The sequence below is a fragment of the Quercus lobata genome, chromosome 2, assembly GCF_001633185.2.
Source record: "Quercus lobata isolate SW786 chromosome 2, ValleyOak3.0 Primary Assembly, whole genome shotgun sequence".
NCBI classification, from domain to species: Eukaryota; Viridiplantae; Streptophyta; class Magnoliopsida; order Fagales; family Fagaceae; genus Quercus; species Quercus lobata.
The window spans coordinates 15,972,312-15,989,932 of NC_044905.1; the positions used below are offsets into that span (position 1 = coordinate 15,972,312).

At 35.5% G+C, this 17,621-nt stretch overlaps 3 protein-coding genes across 8 annotated transcripts; 1 reads left to right on the forward strand and 2 right to left on the reverse strand.

Annotated features, from left to right (window-relative positions):
- The first annotated feature begins 842 nt into the window (after positions 1-842).
- On the forward strand, positions 843-7,639 carry LOC115974720 (protein PIN-LIKES 3-like). 6 transcript variants are annotated; one of them, XM_031095213.1, is made up of 11 exons: positions 843-907; positions 2,136-2,310; positions 2,572-2,651; positions 2,778-2,902; positions 3,839-3,960; positions 4,346-4,597; positions 5,310-5,402; positions 6,257-6,357; positions 6,750-6,802; positions 6,907-7,092; positions 7,289-7,639. In XM_031095213.1, the coding sequence occupies exons 2-11, from the start codon at positions 2,176-2,178 to the stop codon at positions 7,411-7,413; spliced, it is 1,272 nt and encodes a 423-aa protein (XP_030951073.1). In that variant the 5' UTR covers positions 843-907; positions 2,136-2,175; the 3' UTR covers positions 7,414-7,639. The 6 variants fall into 6 exon arrangements, with proteins under 6 accessions (XP_030951073.1, XP_030951069.1, XP_030951068.1 ...); XM_031095209.1 differs by lacking the exon at positions 843-907 and adding an exon at positions 1,248-1,428; XM_031095208.1 differs by lacking the exon at positions 843-907 and adding an exon at positions 1,249-1,428 and having other exon boundaries at positions 2,139-2,310.
- Positions 7,640-8,268: 629 nt separating this feature from the next.
- Positions 8,269-10,403, reverse strand: LOC115974721 (cyclin-dependent kinase B2-2). The gene is made up of 8 exons (XM_031095215.1): positions 9,990-10,403; positions 9,664-9,805; positions 9,469-9,530; positions 9,254-9,365; positions 9,064-9,157; positions 8,901-8,970; positions 8,663-8,801; positions 8,269-8,568 (listed from the first exon to the last, which is right to left on the reverse strand). Exons 1-8 carry the CDS (start codon positions 10,220-10,222, stop codon positions 8,476-8,478), a joined length of 945 nt encoding a protein of 314 aa, XP_030951075.1. The 5' UTR covers positions 10,223-10,403; the 3' UTR covers positions 8,269-8,475.
- A 1,051-nt stretch (positions 10,404-11,454) lies between these two features.
- On the reverse strand, positions 11,455-16,731 carry LOC115974722 (protein FAR1-RELATED SEQUENCE 5-like). Its single transcript, XM_031095216.1, has 2 exons — positions 14,214-16,731; positions 11,455-11,988 (listed from the first exon to the last, which is right to left on the reverse strand). The coding sequence occupies exons 1-2, from the start codon at positions 16,347-16,349 to the stop codon at positions 11,824-11,826; spliced, it is 2,301 nt and encodes a 766-aa protein (XP_030951076.1). The 5' UTR covers positions 16,350-16,731; the 3' UTR covers positions 11,455-11,823.
- Between the last annotated feature and the right edge of the window lie 890 nt (positions 16,732-17,621).

Genomic DNA, 17,621 nt, shown 5'->3' on the forward strand with positions numbered 1-17,621 from the left:
AATAATACAAAGTATTTAACAAGATAATATAACAATAAAAACAATAAGTCTTAACATTCAAACATTTAAATACTTTGTAATACAACAAATCTAAGGAAATATTGTGAAAATTAATAACACGAGCATTTTTGTATATATATGTGAGCCAAGGCAAGTTAGTCTCTGCCCCGCCCTAGAATGTGGGGCAAAAATCTCAACCCATCCCCACCCATCACCTCTACGAGGTAGAGAAAAAGACCAGGATAGGTTGGATTCAAACAGAGCAAAATTATCATCCCTAGATAAAGGCTTTTGGCCTTCTCAATTATTTTTGAGTCTAATAAATTTGGGGGCATGATATCAATCACAAGCCGTAAGGTCTGTAATCTTTTAAAGATGTGCATTAAAGTTTTTGAAGGGTCCTAACATGCTCCCATTATATAATGAAGGGTCCTAACATGCTCCCATTATATAATGAATGGTCATGTTAACAGATGCCCTTAGAACAATTGTTAATAAATTATAATAAAAAAGTTTTGATACAACTTTTATGAGAAATATAAAATACTATTAACAACATTTACTATTTTTATTATTCTCCCAATAAAATATTTTTAAAAATAACTACCTGGAAATGAAAAAGAATAGATTGCATAGTGAGAGTCGGCGGTCGCAAATGGCAACTAGAAAGTAGGCGGTTTCTCTCTAATTAATTTGCTCCGCAGAAAACATAAAAAACAGATGCCCATCGTGTTACAAACTTTTTACGCGTCTCTTATTTGTTGTCATTTGTGACATTGTTTGCCATTTATATACTAGACAACACACACATATGAGATCATTCATCTACTACTTTCTTTTCGGAGATCATTTTGGTCTTCGACTTTGCTACTACTTCCTACTGCTACTACTTCCTACGAGTTATTAGGTGAGAGAGATAAGTCTTTGTTTTTGTTTATGTGTCAACACGTATTCATTCTATATTTTTTATGGTTCAAAAATTGGGAAACCTTAACTAATATTCTAGAGGTATTTATTAGTGAACTATTTTAAGAAAGTTTTTATGGAAAAAAAAAAATTATATATATTTTGATAGCTTTTTCTACTACTTATAAAAGTGATATAAAAACTTTCTTAAAATAATTTATTAATAATTGTTTTAAGGGCACGTCATAACCCAATTAATATTACAATTTTAATCAATATTTTTTTTCATTATTTAAAATTGTGAATCAGATAGACATTTAAATACAGCTAGGCTCCCCCGTCTTATGTGTCAATGTGTCATGTCTACCTTTTTTTTCTTAAATACATTCATGAAAAGTAAAGTTAATAAGGCGTAGAAATTGGCTTCATTGAGTTCTTCACACACGTGGGGGGTTCATTGCATGGGAGAAAAATAGGGTCGATTGACACGGAGGAAGAGGAGGGTCTCTTGACATTTTGAAGGTGTGTTCTGTTCATGGTTTACAGTTTCTGTGTCATATGACAGCAAACTTTTCTGAATCTTTCTTGTTTGGAAATTCAGAAAAAAAGTTTTTTGATTCAGAACGACTTTTGGTGCCAGCTCTTATTAGCTTTGTTCAACCATTCTTTTATGTAAGCTCCTGAAGCTGAACATATATGGGTTCAGGTTAAATGAATGTATAACATTTAACTTTTTCAATGTCAGTAATCATTTTCTTTTTTTTAACCTTTACACATGTCTTGGGTGGGAGTTGTTTAATCTTTAACAATAGTTTAATGAATGTTTCACGGCTGTCAAATATATATCATAATTCATACATGTTCTTGACTTCTTGTGATATATTTGGTGCAAATATACAGTTCTGTTTCATAAAAGCGTGGCAAGAAAATCTTAAGAGAATTCTTTTGTATAGAAAATTTTTGAAATAGTGGAAAGAGTGCCATGTGAATCAAGTGATTCACTCATTAACCTGTTCTGTTTTTTATGGCATCTGCTTGTAGCGTTTAATTTGTACGAATGGCATTTTGTTTTGTTTTTTATGGCTGTTCTGTTTAAGATTAACAATGCTAACGTTGTGTTATGCCCCATTATTCAGTTTCTGACAGCATATTTCAGATATAATTTAAACTACCAAGGCATTTTTCATAATATTGGCTTTATATATATATATATATATATATATATATAGCAGGTGAAGGTCATTTTCAGAGTTGTGAAGAGATCTCAACATGGGCCTTTTGGAGCTCTTCATCACTGCATCAATTCCGGTGTTGAAAACGCTATTGTTAACCGCACTAGGGTCTTATCTTGCCCTAGAAAGCGTTGATATCTTGGGGGAAGATGCTAGGAAGCATTTAAATACTGTGAGTTGTTGATTTATTCAGTTCATGTTAGTTGTGCTTGTAACATATGTAAGAAATGTTATTGAAAAATTATACATCTGAACATTTAATTTTGATTTTGTTTTGGGATAACAAAAAGGAAAGGTACTTATTTATGTTTTATGTCATTTTTTAAGCATTATCAAATCAAGCTGTAGAAATGGTGAGACATACATTCTGATTATCCAATGCACTGCTCAGTTCCTTAGTAGGTTTTTTGTTTTTTGTTTTTTTGTTTAACAGGTAGTATTTTATGTATTCAATCCAGCCCTTGTGTCCACCAACCTTGCTAAAACAATAACAAGCGAGAGCATGCTTAAGTTGTGAGTTACACTCTAATCACTGCATCAATTCAGTTAATCAATACCAACGCTTTCCCTGGGAAATATTCGACTCCCTTTTAGTATCAGAATTATAGTATTTTGAAGTAAATTTGATTGAATGTGTAGGTGGTTCATGCCAATCAATATCCTCATCACATTTATTATTGGCTCAGTTCTTGGATGGATTCTTGTCATAATTACAAGAACCCCTCCACACCTGAGAGGTCTTGTAGTGGGTTGTTGTGCTGCAGGTAAACATATATAAAAGATCCTAACTTGTATTCGAAAAGATTGCTTCAACTTCTACGTTAAATGCAACTAAATATAGTTTAGAAAGTACAGCTTAAGCGGTTACGTGGGCTCAAATAGAAAGAAAATAAAGTAGCATTGTCCATCCCATCATCAAATTGACTATTACTTCTGCCATGGATAATTTCTTACAAGTTTGTTGTTTCCCCTACTGAATGTCGCCTATGTGCTGAAAGATACCAAGGAGAAGACTAAGACCACTAACTGTTTGTTTCACCAGAATTGAGAGTTAATGTTTTCAACATAGCAAAAACTTAATCTATCAGCCTCATTTTTGCTGTAGAAGTGCAACAATATTTTTCACGCAATAAGCTAGAGTGAAGGAAAAATATATTGGCAATTGCTGATGGTGACAAAATGTAATTATTAAGGATGTCGTTCTGTCACTTGGAGTGTACAAGGACTTTCTTATTAAAGGGAAGGGACTTCAGGAAGCTCTTTGTCCTAACAAAAGTTTGATGTCTTGCTACTGCTTTTCAAGCTGCTTTAATAATTTTTTCTATTATAACTCTAGTTGGCCAATTGTGTATTGGAGAGGGGCATTGGTGCTGACTGTCAAAAACTGGATCACTATAATAGCTTGTGAAGGCTTATGAACTTTACTTACCATTGGCTCATTGCAGAAATGATGGGTTAGTTTGACCATGGATATTGGGATTGTAACAGCTGCTTACCTTGAAAACAAGCAATAAACAGGATATATTCCTATTTGCATAAATTGTTTCCCAAATTCTTTTCTTTGGTATGAAACACAGCTGCATTAGCTGCTTCAAGAAAACACTGTATAAAATCTTCAAAAAATGCTCCAATGTTTGTCTGACTAAATATGTACCACTTTGTAAATCATTGACAAACATTTTTTTTCCTTATAAAAACAGGAAATTTGGGGAACATTCTTCTCATTATGATCCCAGCTATTTGCAAAGAAAAAGGAGGGCCATTTGGAGCTCCTGATGTCTGTCATACGTATGGAATGGCTTATGTTTCACTTTCAATGGCGGTATGTATCTATTCATTTGCTTCATATATCATTTTGGACTGAAGGTTCTTTTTAATCTTCATGGAATTCGAGGGAGAAGGACTTTAGCTATTCTTGCTTCTTGAAATTACAAGGTGTTTATAAGCACTTTTACTATATAATAACCACCTTTAATTCAGTACACATAGGCCAGCTCTTGGATGGGTTGTGGTTGGTATCTCCTGAGGAAACAATATTTAAATCTGGTTGTGAATAATCATATTTATTATGTACAATTTCTCCTTTGCTTCAAATTTGCTTGTCCTAATGTATGTGTAATTTGTGACTTTGTTTCAGTACATCTTGCCCTGTTTGACTATGATAGACTAATTTCCACATATTGGAATTGTTTGTTGTGATATTTCAGATAGGAGCCATTTATTTGTGGTCTTACGTGTATAACATTGTTCGGCTATCTTCAAGGAGAATCACCAGAGAATCCAGAGGAAAGGACATCTCTAGAGAATCCTCCACCTCAGACCTGGGGAGTTGCACGGAGCCACTACTTTCTTCCACCAAGGAATACTCGATATGTGAGGTCCCCAAGGAGTACTCGATAACTGAGGACCATGAAGAGCAACATTCACTGCCCTGCGCTAGAACTGTAACGAAATCTGAGGTTGCTCCAGCATCATATTTATGATGAATTCTATGCTTTCTCTGTGAAACACTTCTTATATTATCTTCTAGTGGGGTGTTATATATGACTTTTCTTTGCCATTATTTCATTTTCACTGCAAAGCTCGCCAAAACTGTTTCAGAACCTAATTTAAGGAATTCTTGTGCAAAACTGTGAGAGAGGCATGAGAGGGTATATCCCTTCACTACTACAGTTTCAGAACCTAATTTTGATTTGGATTTTTTTAATCTCACTGAAATAATTCTAAATAAAGATTTACCTGGTAATGACTATTTACAGGTGGATTTCTTTTTCTATTTTTGTTTTAATGACTAGAGAGCTTTACTTCTATTTAGTTATATAATGTGGAAAGATTTCTATTTCTTTTTTCTTTTGGTAAGTATTTTCTGGTATTGACAGTGTCAATTGTATAATTAGATCACCTGACTCAGTCAGGAAGCCATGTTGGCAGCCTATGATGAGATCGACTTTTTTCTAAGAAAAGTTTCATCATAACAATGATTTTCTTTTATAACTTTATCCCCAAGTAGTTGACGTATAAAGTTGTCTATATGATTTTTTTTATTTGATTCGTTGTGCTAGATCTAGTAAATACTTCACACTGCCTGTGATTTGATAAAACTATGCTATCATATTTGCTCCTCTTCAGTGAAAGCAGCATTCTGAAATCTCAATATTTATTCCATTGCAGGTTGCAATTGCAGATAAAATAAAGCAAAAGTTAACAAAGCTATTTAAAAAGATTAATCTGAAGGCAATATTTGCACCTTCAACAACTGGAGCGGTATGATGTTTTAGCTTATTGTTGTCATCTCATCCCTTTTGACGTACGTTTTAGCACTCTTTGATTAGGTAGGTATAGTCCTAATGAACCTGTCATGATATTGACTAAATTTTATATGAAGACAATATTTTCCCCTTCAACCACAGGAGTGGTATGATCTCAACTTATCATCGTCATTTCATTCCTCTTGATGTACTTTTAGCACCATTTCATTAGGGTAGGTGATGCAGATACATTAAGGAAGAATAAAATATTTTAATATTTTATGTTGTTTTTTTCTTTCATAGTTGAATTAGGGTTTTAATTGTTTTTCTTTTCCAAGTTAAATTGTTTTTCCTTTTTCAAGTAGACGTAGGTTTATTATGTCTTTTCCTAAAAGGAGTAGGAGAAATTCTATTCCTATAAATACTCTTTATAGAGAGGTTGATTATTGTTATGTGTGTTTTGAATAAAAGTTTGCTAGAGAGGTTTTGATGCCCCTTGGAGGATGCCCCTTGCATTTTTTCACAAGAATGAGTTGTACAACTTGGTGAAGGAGATCTATTATGGTTCTTGCTTTTTATAGAATAAAATTTCAATTTTTTAGAGAAACAAGCCATGTGCAACATCCTAGTTCAAACTGAATGTATTTGAGTTTGGAATTAGAACCAGGATCATGTCTGAAGCCACATTCCCCCCAAATTGAACAAGAAAACATGACTCCATTCTTAAGTGCCCAAGCCTGTCCACCCTGGCCATGACTTCTTTATGATTTGGCTAGTGTTGATTGGTTTTCTTGCTATGGTGGCTTCTGAATATTTGCTTTTGATAATTTATTGATATGTTGACTAACCTCATGCACTTTTCTTGTGTAGATTGTTGGGTTCACAATTGGACTCATCCCTGAGATCCGAAAGTTATTCATTGGTGAAGTTGCCCCTCTTCGTGTGATCCAAGACTCTGCTTCCTTGTTGAGGTGTAAGACTTAAGAAAAAAAATCTATTAAACTCTAAATAAATTGGTCATGATTTTGTTTCGGGATGCAGGATAATAGATAACCACTAGTGTCGGTAGATTGAATGGTCTTCATCTGTCTGTTGAACTTAGCACATATCATTTATATAATGTGCACTCTCAAATCTCAATCCTCAAATATAATGGTGTTATATGTCATTTTGAAAGTTCTTGCTACACTAAGTCGCTAACTCTATGGCCTACACAAACTATTTGCATCATATCACACATTAACTTGGATTTTCTCTACAATTAATTGGCTCGTTGTATTTACATAGTTACTTTCTGTAATGAGAAATTTTTTGATATTACTTCTCCCTTTTGCTAAGCTTCTGAATTAATCTATAACTGCAGTGATGGAGCCATCCCAGCTCTCACTCTAATAGTAGGTGGAAATCTTCTCAGAGGTAATACTAATAACTGATATGAAGATTAGTGTAACTTTCGTCGGAACTTCGTTCTCATTGGCAATAGTAAAGTTGTAATTGATATTGGTTTATTTTTTCTTCAGGTTTGCATGGGTCAGGAATTAGTAAATCCCTCATCTTTGGCATTGTAGTTGTTCGTTATATAGCTCTGCCTCTGACAGGGATTCTCATCATTAGAGGTGCACATCGAATTGGTTTGGTGCATTCTGATCCATTGTATCAGTTTATTCTTCTGCTCCAATATGCAGTCCCTCCTGCTATGAACATAGGTACCAATATCTCCATATTTAGATAGAGCTTCCCAACAATTTTACAGTTTTTTTGGGACTTAAAAGTAGAGAATCCACCATTACATATTAAAAATGACACAATCTGTTAAAAGCTTAGTTGGAAATGGAATTTTCTAAAATCACTTAGTTGGCTGCTTTGTTCCCATATTTGATTTTTGACATCCTTGAATGGCAGGAGTTATCACTCAATTGTTTGGAACCGGAGAGAGTGAATGTTCTGTAATCCTGCTGTGGACTTATTCCTTGGCTTCAGTGTCACTTACTGTTTGGTCAACCTTCTTCATGTGGCTTGTGTCTTGAATCTCACAGCTTTCATTAAAATGACTTCCACATCCAGGAATTGCAGATTTGCAGCAGATTTTTAATTCAGAGAGACAGCTGCGTGTAGCTCAAAGAAGATTTGATTGACACACCTTGTAGTTCCACAAAATTTTGAAAGTATTGTCTCATACAGTATTTGATATTCACATTCAATTAATCTATTTTGAGTATAGAAGAAAAAAAAGTCAAGAGAAAGTTAAGTATAGCCCGCTGTTTCCTTAATGGTTTCATGCTTAAGAAAGTTAACAGTTATTAGCATTAAAAAGAAAAGCAAACTTGTGTACCATCTGTGTGATTTAGGTGATTTAACATCTATATCTGCTCAGTAGGTGATTTCAACTTAATATTTTTAATCTTTTAGTCACATTTTGTGTATCGTGTCAGTTTTCTTGATTAAAATTACGCAACTAATTTCTTACAAAAAGCAACACACACCCCACCCCACACAAGATAATATTGAATCTACATTTATCAATAGCTTTTAGCTGTACAAATTTTATTTAACAAATTGTCTTCCTTCCACTTAGATAAAATAAAAGCCATCATTAGTTTGCACAAAGTTTTTTTTGTCTTTCAAAAATTCCAATTTTGTTTTTGTAACTGTCAATATGAATACAACATGCACTAAAATAATTAACTAAAACTTGCTTTACCATCAAAATTGACAACACCACAACCAAGCCTTAATCCCAAAAATTTTAGGATCGATTATGGATCCTCAACAAACATCAAACTTGTTTGGGTTATGACTTTCCATCTAAAGATTAATTAGAATGAAAGTCAATTGAAGTACTCGCGCATAGTGTGGATTATAACTGTAATCTGAACAGTAAATAACTGTAATTTGAAGGACTAATATATAAGCAAACCATATTGTCATTAGAATTGCATAAGCAAGGTTGAGCAATTGTCTAGAACAGATTCTTTGTGCTACAAACACAATTAACATGACTTGAAGTATGCTTGAGGGAAGCAGATACAATTTGCTACAGAACTTCTGTTACAAGCCAAAATAAGATTTCTCATCCGCATTAGCTCTGTTCAGAGAGAGTCCTTGTTCAGATCATCAAAGTAAGGATGTTCCATAGCTTTCTTTGCTGAGATCCGCTTTGAGGGCTCATACTGCAACATTTGCTGCAAAACACAAGTGTCAAGCGAGTGTCAATCATCATATAAAGATAAACATTTTAAATTTAAGCCAACGCCAAATTATGAGCAACCAACTTACTGCTAGCAGATCGAGTCCATCCTTATCCAAGTTAGGCACAGATGTTGACAGATTTTGAGGGCTCCATTGGGGGTACTCATGCCAATTCATTAGTTTGCTGACCCCAGGCCACACTTCTTCATTTGGAGTACCTAGTAACCTGCATTAGAAACCAGAAAAAAGAAAAATTGTGAGGACACATCATTATATAGAAACCAGGGAGGCCATTAGAAATGAATTGTTGTTGTCTTTACTGAACCTGAATATATGAAGGAGCTGTTGCAGTTCAGAATCTCCTGGGAAGAGTGCTTGCTTTGTGACAAGTTCAGCTACAATTCAGACAAAAAAGATTAATTAATCACACATTAAGCAAATGTGATATAATTTGGTAGTCAACAAATTCATGGAGTAGGGATGTGTACCAAATATACAAGCAACAGACCACATATCTACAGCAGTAGAGTAATGGGTCGAACCCAGAAGGACCTCAGGAGCTCTATACCACAGAGTCAATATCTAAGAACAGCCATGACACAAAAGTTTGATTAATTACTTGTTAATCAAGCATAAAGAACAAACATAAACAAGCATGATTGTCACAATTTTTTTTACCTCATGGGTATACTTCTTAATTGGCACAGTAAATGCTCGAGCTAGTCCAAGATCTGCAATCTTAAGCATCATTGTCTTTCGGTCCATCAACAGATTGTGGGGTTTCAGATCCCTGATCATCACAAAAACACAGTTGATTCCAATTAATTACCCAAACAAAATAAACCCCATTTGAGATTGAATTGTTTCAGATGAAATTGAAGGAAAATAATTACCTGTGTAAGATTCCATGACCGTGGCAAAAGGCAACACCCTTGCAGAGTTGGAACATTAAACACTGCATTGAAAAAACAAAATCCCCAAACATTTTCATTTTGTAAATAGAATAATTAAGAACACAGACTTTGATAGGACAACAACTATGAACAATCACAAAAGAGTTTTCAAATGTAAAATTAAGAATAATTAACCTTAACAGTATTAGCAGGAATGTCCTCTCCAGATTGACGGAAACTCCGAATGAATTTCTTGAGATCAGTGTCCATATACTCAAACACCAAGTACAGTACTGTCTTCCCTTCTTTATTCTGACCTTGTTTCACATCCATCAACCTTTTTCATCACCAAAATTAAAAATTTAAAAACACAATATTTTTCAATCTTTAACAAAATTGAAGGATCTAAAAATCTAAAAAAAAAAAAAAAACCTAGAAATCTGACAAGAAAGAAAAGAAATTCAAGAAACCAAGAATCCAAACAAAAAAAAAAAAAAACCCTAGAATTTGAAAATTGGAACCTGACGACATGGGGATCGCGAGAGAGCATGCGGAGAATGGAGACCTCGCGAAGAGTGGTGGGAGGGACGCCTTCTTCGTCCTCGTGGAGGCGAGTTTTCTTGAGGGCTACGATTCTGCCAGTGGCTCTCTCTCTCGCTCTGTACACCTTCCCGTACGTCCCTTCTCCTACTTTCTCTAGCTTCTCGAACGCCTCCATTGCCGACACCGCACGAGTCACACCAGCTTTCTCCATTTCCTTTCTCTTCTTTTCTTTCTCTCTCTAACGCTCTCTCTCTCTCTCTTTGTTTTTTTCCAAAATGTAAAATGTACTTACAGGGGGCTTAAAGTGAGGGATTTCGATATTTATAACGGTTTGGGGGAAAAAAGTAGGGTTGGGTGTAGGGGCGTGGAGAATGGAGTGGGAGTTCTGATCGTTGCTCAACGGATACTTTTTTTTTGAATTTCAAAATGAAAATTTGTCCAGATCAGATCACTATTCACTACTCGTATTTTCTACTATATAATATATTAAGCTTTTATGGGCTTGTGCTCCATTTTTGATTGGTTGGGTACAACTGGACGGACGGCCCATCATTTTTTTTATGGGAACGGCCCATCATTATTAATACTGAAAATAAATCACAAATGGAGTATTTTCAAGCCCATGAAAAAAAAATTACCTTATTTATTAATTATATAAAAAAAAAAAAATTCACTACAATGTTTGAAGCAAAATAAAAATGGATTTTTGTGAAAACTGTTTTTTAAGGAGTTCTATCATTTCAAAGGTGTGAATACATGGTAACAAATGGACAAAACTTATGTACAGTACCTTATGTGTTGTTCTTTAAGTTCTCCTCTTAAGATTCTACTATATGACTACTTAATTTAAAAAATATACTTCTATTCATGAGAGAAAAGCCACATGGTAGAATTGTAAGAAATGAACTTAAAAAAAAGCACATAAATACTGTACCTAAGTCTTGCTTGTAACAAATATACCAAAATTAATACATTCTATTTTTAGTCATTTTTTATTCTCTTTTCCTCCTCTTATCTTCCCCTCATTTAAATCATAGGAAAATAAACCCAAATGTATAATCCTAAAAGAAAGTCACTTTCCACCCTGACAATTTAAACCCCCGTGCTAGAATGACCTTACTAATTCAGTATTAAACCCAAATACTAAGGCAAGGCATACGAAGTGCTTAACCACTAGACTCTCACTTAAGGTCAAGATAGGGAAAGAATGGAAGAGGGGGAAGGTGCCCTAGTACACTATTTTTACTACTTTATGGCTACACTCACTTTTTTCTCTCCTTTTGTCCCTATCTCTCCATTGAAATGCGCTATTATACAATCGGACTTGAAATTTTTTATACCCGAAAGCTTGGCTGTAAGTGCACACATTGAAACATAACAAGCAGCAATAACGCCAATACCTATTCCAGAGATCGAAAAATTGTTTGGTATTCTACCTCTAAGTTAATGAAATCCACCTGAAATTCCTCATTTGTTAGAGCATCACCAAAATTACAAGAACAAAGGAACTGATCACTAAATTATAAAAGCGCATCAAAGTTTATTCGACTTTCACCACCACCCACTACAGAAACTATTCTATGGTCACGTCCAAATATAAGTCCACATAGTTTATGACCATCCTAAACTAGGGGGAAAAAATTTATATCCTCTTTTTAGTTACTAAACAAATATGTTAACAATGAGCACTAAGTGCGTGCACCCTTCCTAGATGTATTTTACAGTCTTCTACGACAGCTTTTCAGTTGCTACATGTATTTTACATGAAAGATGATGGAAATGGCGCCACCAGCCCATCACCAACCAGAAAAGTTAACTTCTTAGATTGAGCCTCACATTCTGAACCTTAACTGATATCTTTAACTTCTGTTCTTCCAAGTTTTTCAAAACAGCTGACAGTTTTGCTCGATATGCTTCACATTGCTGACTTGCATTCTCCAACTCAGCAGTCAATGCCTGAATTTCCTTGTCCTGATCCTACATAAGGGAAACAAAAAGACTATAAATTAATTTAAATTGAGACACAGGTGCACATATAAGAAACAAATTAAATGCATAAAAGAACCAGAATGAAGAAAGCCACTTTTTGCACACAAACAGCTCCAAAATACAAATTATTGAAGAGGTATAATACGAGTTGATTTTTGAAGATTCAGTGTGTATGTTTATTGGACAATCTTCTAGACTCCTGTTCGTTAGCTGAGACTCGGCCAACAGACTATGCCTTTTTTTTGGTTCACATTTTTTGTTTAATATTGAAAAGTTCATTTGAGTTTGAAAATTGAGGTTTGAGCATCTTATTTAACAGTCAAATGAACTCGATCAGTTCTACAAGTCCCATACCAATGAAGTCAAATCCTAATGATAAGCAAATTTATTATACAAATAACAAGAGATTTTATACCAGAGTTGGTCTTTTCAACAGAGATATAAATGAATAGCAACAGTCAAGAGAACAGAAAAGACCAACTCTGGTCATTTTGGAGTGGATTAGGTCATCCATCTCCCCCCACTTCTCCCCAAAACCCATCCAAGTACTCAAACCACACTTCCAACTCCAAAATGACCTAATCCACTCCTCATTGACAGGAACATGTTCAATACCATAGTGTATATCAAGTAATCTTTTTAATTTCTCTCTCATAGGTTATTTAAAACATAGATACTTTATAATGATTGACAGCATATATCTCACAAGAACCTATTCAATAATGCCCCAAGTTTTGGTGAGCTGTGTCTTTGAAGTGTGAAGGATAAAGTAAAGTCAGGTCCAAATCAGACCCACCTGGAGAAGAAAACCTTTCAGCAAATAAATTTTCCCCTAAGAGTAAATTTTGTAGCATAACATACAGCCAAGGATTCCTTCCTTCATATGAATCAAGTGTTACATGTAAGGAGTAAAAAGATAATACCAGAAGGAATGCATTATCCATGAACGGCACATCTTCTAGCATTGTTAAGCAACATTGTCAAGAAGAAAGAAAAGTTTTTTCCTATGCTGGGGTTGCTTATCTGCTGTTATGCTAATAATAGGCAGAAGCAAAGCTTCAAAAGAAAACTCAAACAGATACATAGAGTAAGATGTATCTAGAGTTCAAAGAATACAAAATTTCTTGATTGCCTGCTGCTGATCCCATTATAGAAATAGCTGATTTTCTTGATGCAGTTTTTTTCTAACCTCATAATCTAACTTTTAGTCAAGAGATTACATTCAGATATTCAGTAGAATATGCGACAGCTTAGAATATTGCTCCCTATAACTTTAGTTTTAGTTTGTCCTCACTTTTATGTTTGTTTGTAGCCATTCTGGTTTCATCAACCCACATAAAGACATCTACAGACCTTCAATAGACAACAAATACAAACGATGAAGTTCTTGAAAGATAAGTAGAGAACAAAGTACCCTTACAAATAATAATACAGTTCAGTATTAGGACTTTCTAACCTCATAATCTAACTTGTAGTCAGGAGATAACATTCAGATATTCAGTAGAATAACTTAGAATACTGCTCTCTATGACCTTTTCCTCTTTTTTTTTTTTCTTATTATTTTTTTCATTTTTTATTTTTATGATGAGGAACCCCCTCAAGGTATGGGGCAGTGGGACCACCCCTGAGGGGCAAACCCTGAATGTCTACACACCACCATTGAGCAGGCATCGGGTAAATTGCAAAATACCTCAGTTAGGAGTTGAACCAGATATTTCTAGGTTTACAGTTAGTCCAGGCACTCTCCCTTACTGCTGAGGCACCCTGGGTGGGGGATTTTTTTAATAACTTTAGTTTTAGTTTGTTTCACCTTTAAACCTATAAAAAAAAAGTTTGTCTCATCTTTAAACCCTCAAGATCCATGCAATGGACCCACACTTTTATGTTTGTTTGTAGCTGTTCTGGTTTCATCAGTCTACAGACCTTGAATAAACAATAGACACAAACGCTGAAGTTCTTGAAACATAAGTAGAGAATAAACTCCCCTTACAAATAATAATACAGTTCAGTATTAGGACATATCCAAGGTTCATGCTAATAAACCAGCATTTTTATCTAGCAATAAATCAGCTCTTATTCCTGTGGAAGAGGAAGATTACTGAAGAAAAGACTCAGTGAATTAAGTAGAGCATGTTTACTAGGGGGGGTAATCAGAAGATGATATGATGCAGAGGCCATGAAGGTAGGATATCTTTTATGAGAAAATAACATACCAAGGAGTAAGACTGAAGCTGTGGACTCCCATTATCCAGCCCACTCTGATGAACCCCAGAACCATGCTTCTTGGCAGCAGCAACCTTCTTTGCAGCCTCTTGAAGAGCAGCCATCGCCACATTATAAATAGGCACAGATTCAGCCCCTTCTTCTACATATTTGATAGCTTCTTGTCGTAGATTGTCATAACGAGCAGCAGATGACTCTTGAGAATCACTGGGCAATCCAAGAGTGCACTGATCCAACAAAACCCCACTCTTTGCATTTCTTGTCCACCGTTTCAAGATATAATGAGATGGAAGTGTCAAAACATTGGTTACTCTAAATACTGCTAATATGTGCCTACATATAATACCTGCAAATTCAAACATTTGACAGCTACAACTGGCTTTCTTTTCAAAAATGTTGAACCTAACAAAGTGCGTTTTGTGGTCTTCCCCAAATTTTGCCACCCGGTACATAGTTTCTGATCCTGTATCATCAATTATAGTTGCAGGATAAGCAAGAGTTTCAACCAACTCTTCTTGGAATATCATAAATATTTTCCTTGTGTAAAGATTTGCTGCTTGTTTTTCCATGGGAGATGGTGTTTTTAGAACTGGTAAAGTATTAATTGTATCATAATCTGCCTTTACTTCTTTTTCATACCGACTGGCAATTGCCTTTTCATACTGCTTAATCAGCACCTGAACATTAGTTGATGCATTTATATAGCCATCAAAGTATGAGTTTATGTTATCACTTCCTTGATTAATTGACATCTCCCCAAAGAATGTATCCCGTAGATATACCGGGACCCATTGGTGGCGAGCATTATACATTGACTGAAGCCATTCATTATCCCCAAGATCATATCTTTGAAGAAGGGACTCCCAACATGACTCGAACTCATCGTTTGTCTCTGTCAAATTGATGCACTTCTGGAACTCCACTTCAAAATTAGGACGTGCGTGATACACATCAGACAATTTCTCTTGAGCTTCCCTTAACACATTCCATTTACAAAATCGGTGACGGGTTTCGGGAAACACTTGCACAACTGCTGCCCGTATGATCCGGTCTTGGTCTGTTGTGATTGAGATGGGAAAGCGACCAGACATTGCAGCTAGCCAAGTTTGGAATAGCCAAACAAATGAGGACTCTGACTCATTAAGGAGTAATGCACACCCAAACAATACAGGCTGTCCATGATGGTTCCACCCTGTAAATGGAGCAAAAGGAACTCGGTAACGATTAGTTCTATATGTTGTATCAAATGTAACAGTGTCTCCAAAGTAATTATAATTCATTCTTGAATTTGGATCAGCCCAGAAAATGTTTCCTGTTAAATTTTCAAAATCACCCTGGACTGCACAAAAGAAATCAGGATCCTCAGCCTGCATCTGCTTCAAATAGTCAAAAACAATCTGACCCCCACTCCCTAGACTCCTTTGCCTGCTACTACTCATATAATTCTGGCAATCGACTTTAGTAAAACCAACATTGTTAATTCCACCAGATTCTTTGATCAACACAGACATCACCCCACTAGGGCCCATCCCAGCTGCTTGAAGGGTATCAATCAAGCTTCGAGCAGGGCCCGATACATGCCTATGTGACCGGAGGCAATGCACCTTATCCGGGGGCACAAGCTCGTGATTATGATCCTTCACGAGTTTTGACACAGCCCATTTCCCAGAACTCTGCTTCTTCACCGTCATCTGCGCTTTACACCCAACTCTAGTAACCGTCCGCTGTCTCTTAGACCTATTTTCACCTCCCTCACGACGAAACCCTTCACGGGAACACACAATTTGACGGCATATGATGGAGCCATCACGGCGTGAACGCTGGTACACACTGACCCGGGTACTAAAACCAATACGTCGGGCATACGAGTTATAGAAAATACGTGCAGCCTGTTCGGAATCAAATTCCATACCTTCATAAGGTTCAAGATTGGGTTCTTCCCCATTGTGGGTCAAGAACACATTAGACGTACTAGGATTAGAACCCTCAAATGACTCACCATTGTAATCTCTTTCATAGTCATCATCATGGTTTTCTAAGTCTAGTGTGGCAGTGTCATCTTCCATAGAACCACTAGCGTCAAATTCCATAACCTCATTTTCAATGTTCAGTGGTTCAAAATCCATAACTGGGTTAACAAGTTTCTAACTTTTCCATTAAATTATCACCTTTTTATAGCAATAAACAGTGTGGGTGCTGGAAAGTAAGAGAGAGAGAGAGAGTAACTGACCGGGAGATCAGGAGTGAATAGAGAGCCCAAAGTTGCAGATTATCAATACCAGGAAGAGAGAGATTGATTGTACAAAATGGGTTTTTGGTGAGAGAGAGAGAGAGAGAGTGGTAGCTCTGGTTTGTTCAGTTGAGGAGGGAAATTGGGGTGCTGAGGGTTTTCAGTTTGGGGAAAAAGTTTTGGGTGTGAGAGAAAGATATCAAACTTTGTTGTTCCATAGGACGAGTACTGATCTCCTGCCACACGACACAAGCTTTCTTTTTTGTTACACACACTGACACTAGTACACTACAGTCCTCAAGTCTGGATAAAGATCAGGTTGCAATTGCTAAAACCATGCAATTAGCCAATTACACCATCTCCTTCAATTTTTTTTTTTTTTTTTTTTTTTACATTTTTAACTTTTAACTTTAACTTTTTACATTTTTAAAATTTTTTATTTATTTAATAATTGAGATTGGAAGTTACTTTTAATTTCCATTCTTCAATGTTATTGTATCAGATCTACACTATTGCACCTGATCTCAATCCTTCAAGTCTACACTACTACGAGAAATATTTAGTATTAAATGCGTATCAAAATTCAATACCTTACAAACAGAGGAAAGACATATGTTAATAAATAGTTAGTATTTTTATACACACGTCTCTTATTTATTGAGTTTTGATACAAATGTCGTGATTTTATTTAATACAAAATAATTTTTCTTAAGCTGCCGACTCTCTCTCATATATATATATATATATATAAATATATTTTTTTTAATTATAAAAAAGAAAAGAAAAAAGGACTACTTGATGTAGTCATTGACTCATTGCTTCCAACTTACTTAAATTCTACTCATGATTCGTGTGGGATCATTAGTGCAATAGTGAGATTTGTTTTACTTTTGAGAGGTTGGTGAAATTGATTAGGGTAATTTCTATGTTTTGCATGGAGAACAGGGGAAGAAATACACGGAATAAGACTTACAACCACTTTGAGTAGGCTATTTTCAGCTAATCTAACATTTGGAAAACAATATGGATATATTAATGCAAATAGAATAATATATGTGGGGGTAATAAACAGGGAAGCCCAGACCAATGTATATATTGGGCCAGGGGCCCAACCCAAGGAAGAACTCCTCCTTGGACAGGCCAGGTTAAGGAGAAAGGGGACGGTCAG

Excerpts from the sequence above, each read along its gene's own strand:
- LOC115974722 (XM_031095216.1), bottom strand. The coding sequence starts at position 16,349 with ATGGATTTTGAACCACTGAACATTGAAAATGAGGTTATGGAATTTGAC. Across the intron at positions 11,989-14,213 it reads AGCTTCAGTCTTACTCCTTG|GATCAGGACAAGGAAATTCA; the intron begins GTATGTTATTTT and ends TCCCTTATGTAG.
- LOC115974720 (XM_031095213.1), top strand. The coding sequence starts at position 2,176 with ATGGGCCTTTTGGAGCTCTTCATCACTGCATCAATTCCGGTGTTGAAA. Across the intron at positions 3,961-4,345 it reads ATGTTTCACTTTCAATGGCG|ATAGGAGCCATTTATTTGTG; the intron begins GTATGTATCTAT and ends GTGATATTTCAG. Across the intron at positions 6,803-6,906 it reads AGGTGGAAATCTTCTCAGAG|GTTTGCATGGGTCAGGAATT; the intron begins GTAATACTAATA and ends TTTTTTCTTCAG.
- LOC115974721 (XM_031095215.1), bottom strand. The coding sequence starts at position 10,222 with ATGGAGAAAGCTGGTGTGACTCGTGCGGTGTCGGCAATGGAGGCGTTC. Across the intron at positions 8,802-8,900 it reads CAGCTCCTTCATATATTCAG|GTTACTAGGTACTCCAAATG; the intron begins GTTCAGTAAAGA and ends TTTCTAATGCAG. Across the intron at positions 8,569-8,662 it reads ATGGACTCGATCTGCTAGCA|CAAATGTTGCAGTATGAGCC; the intron begins GTAAGTTGGTTG and ends TGTGTTTTGCAG.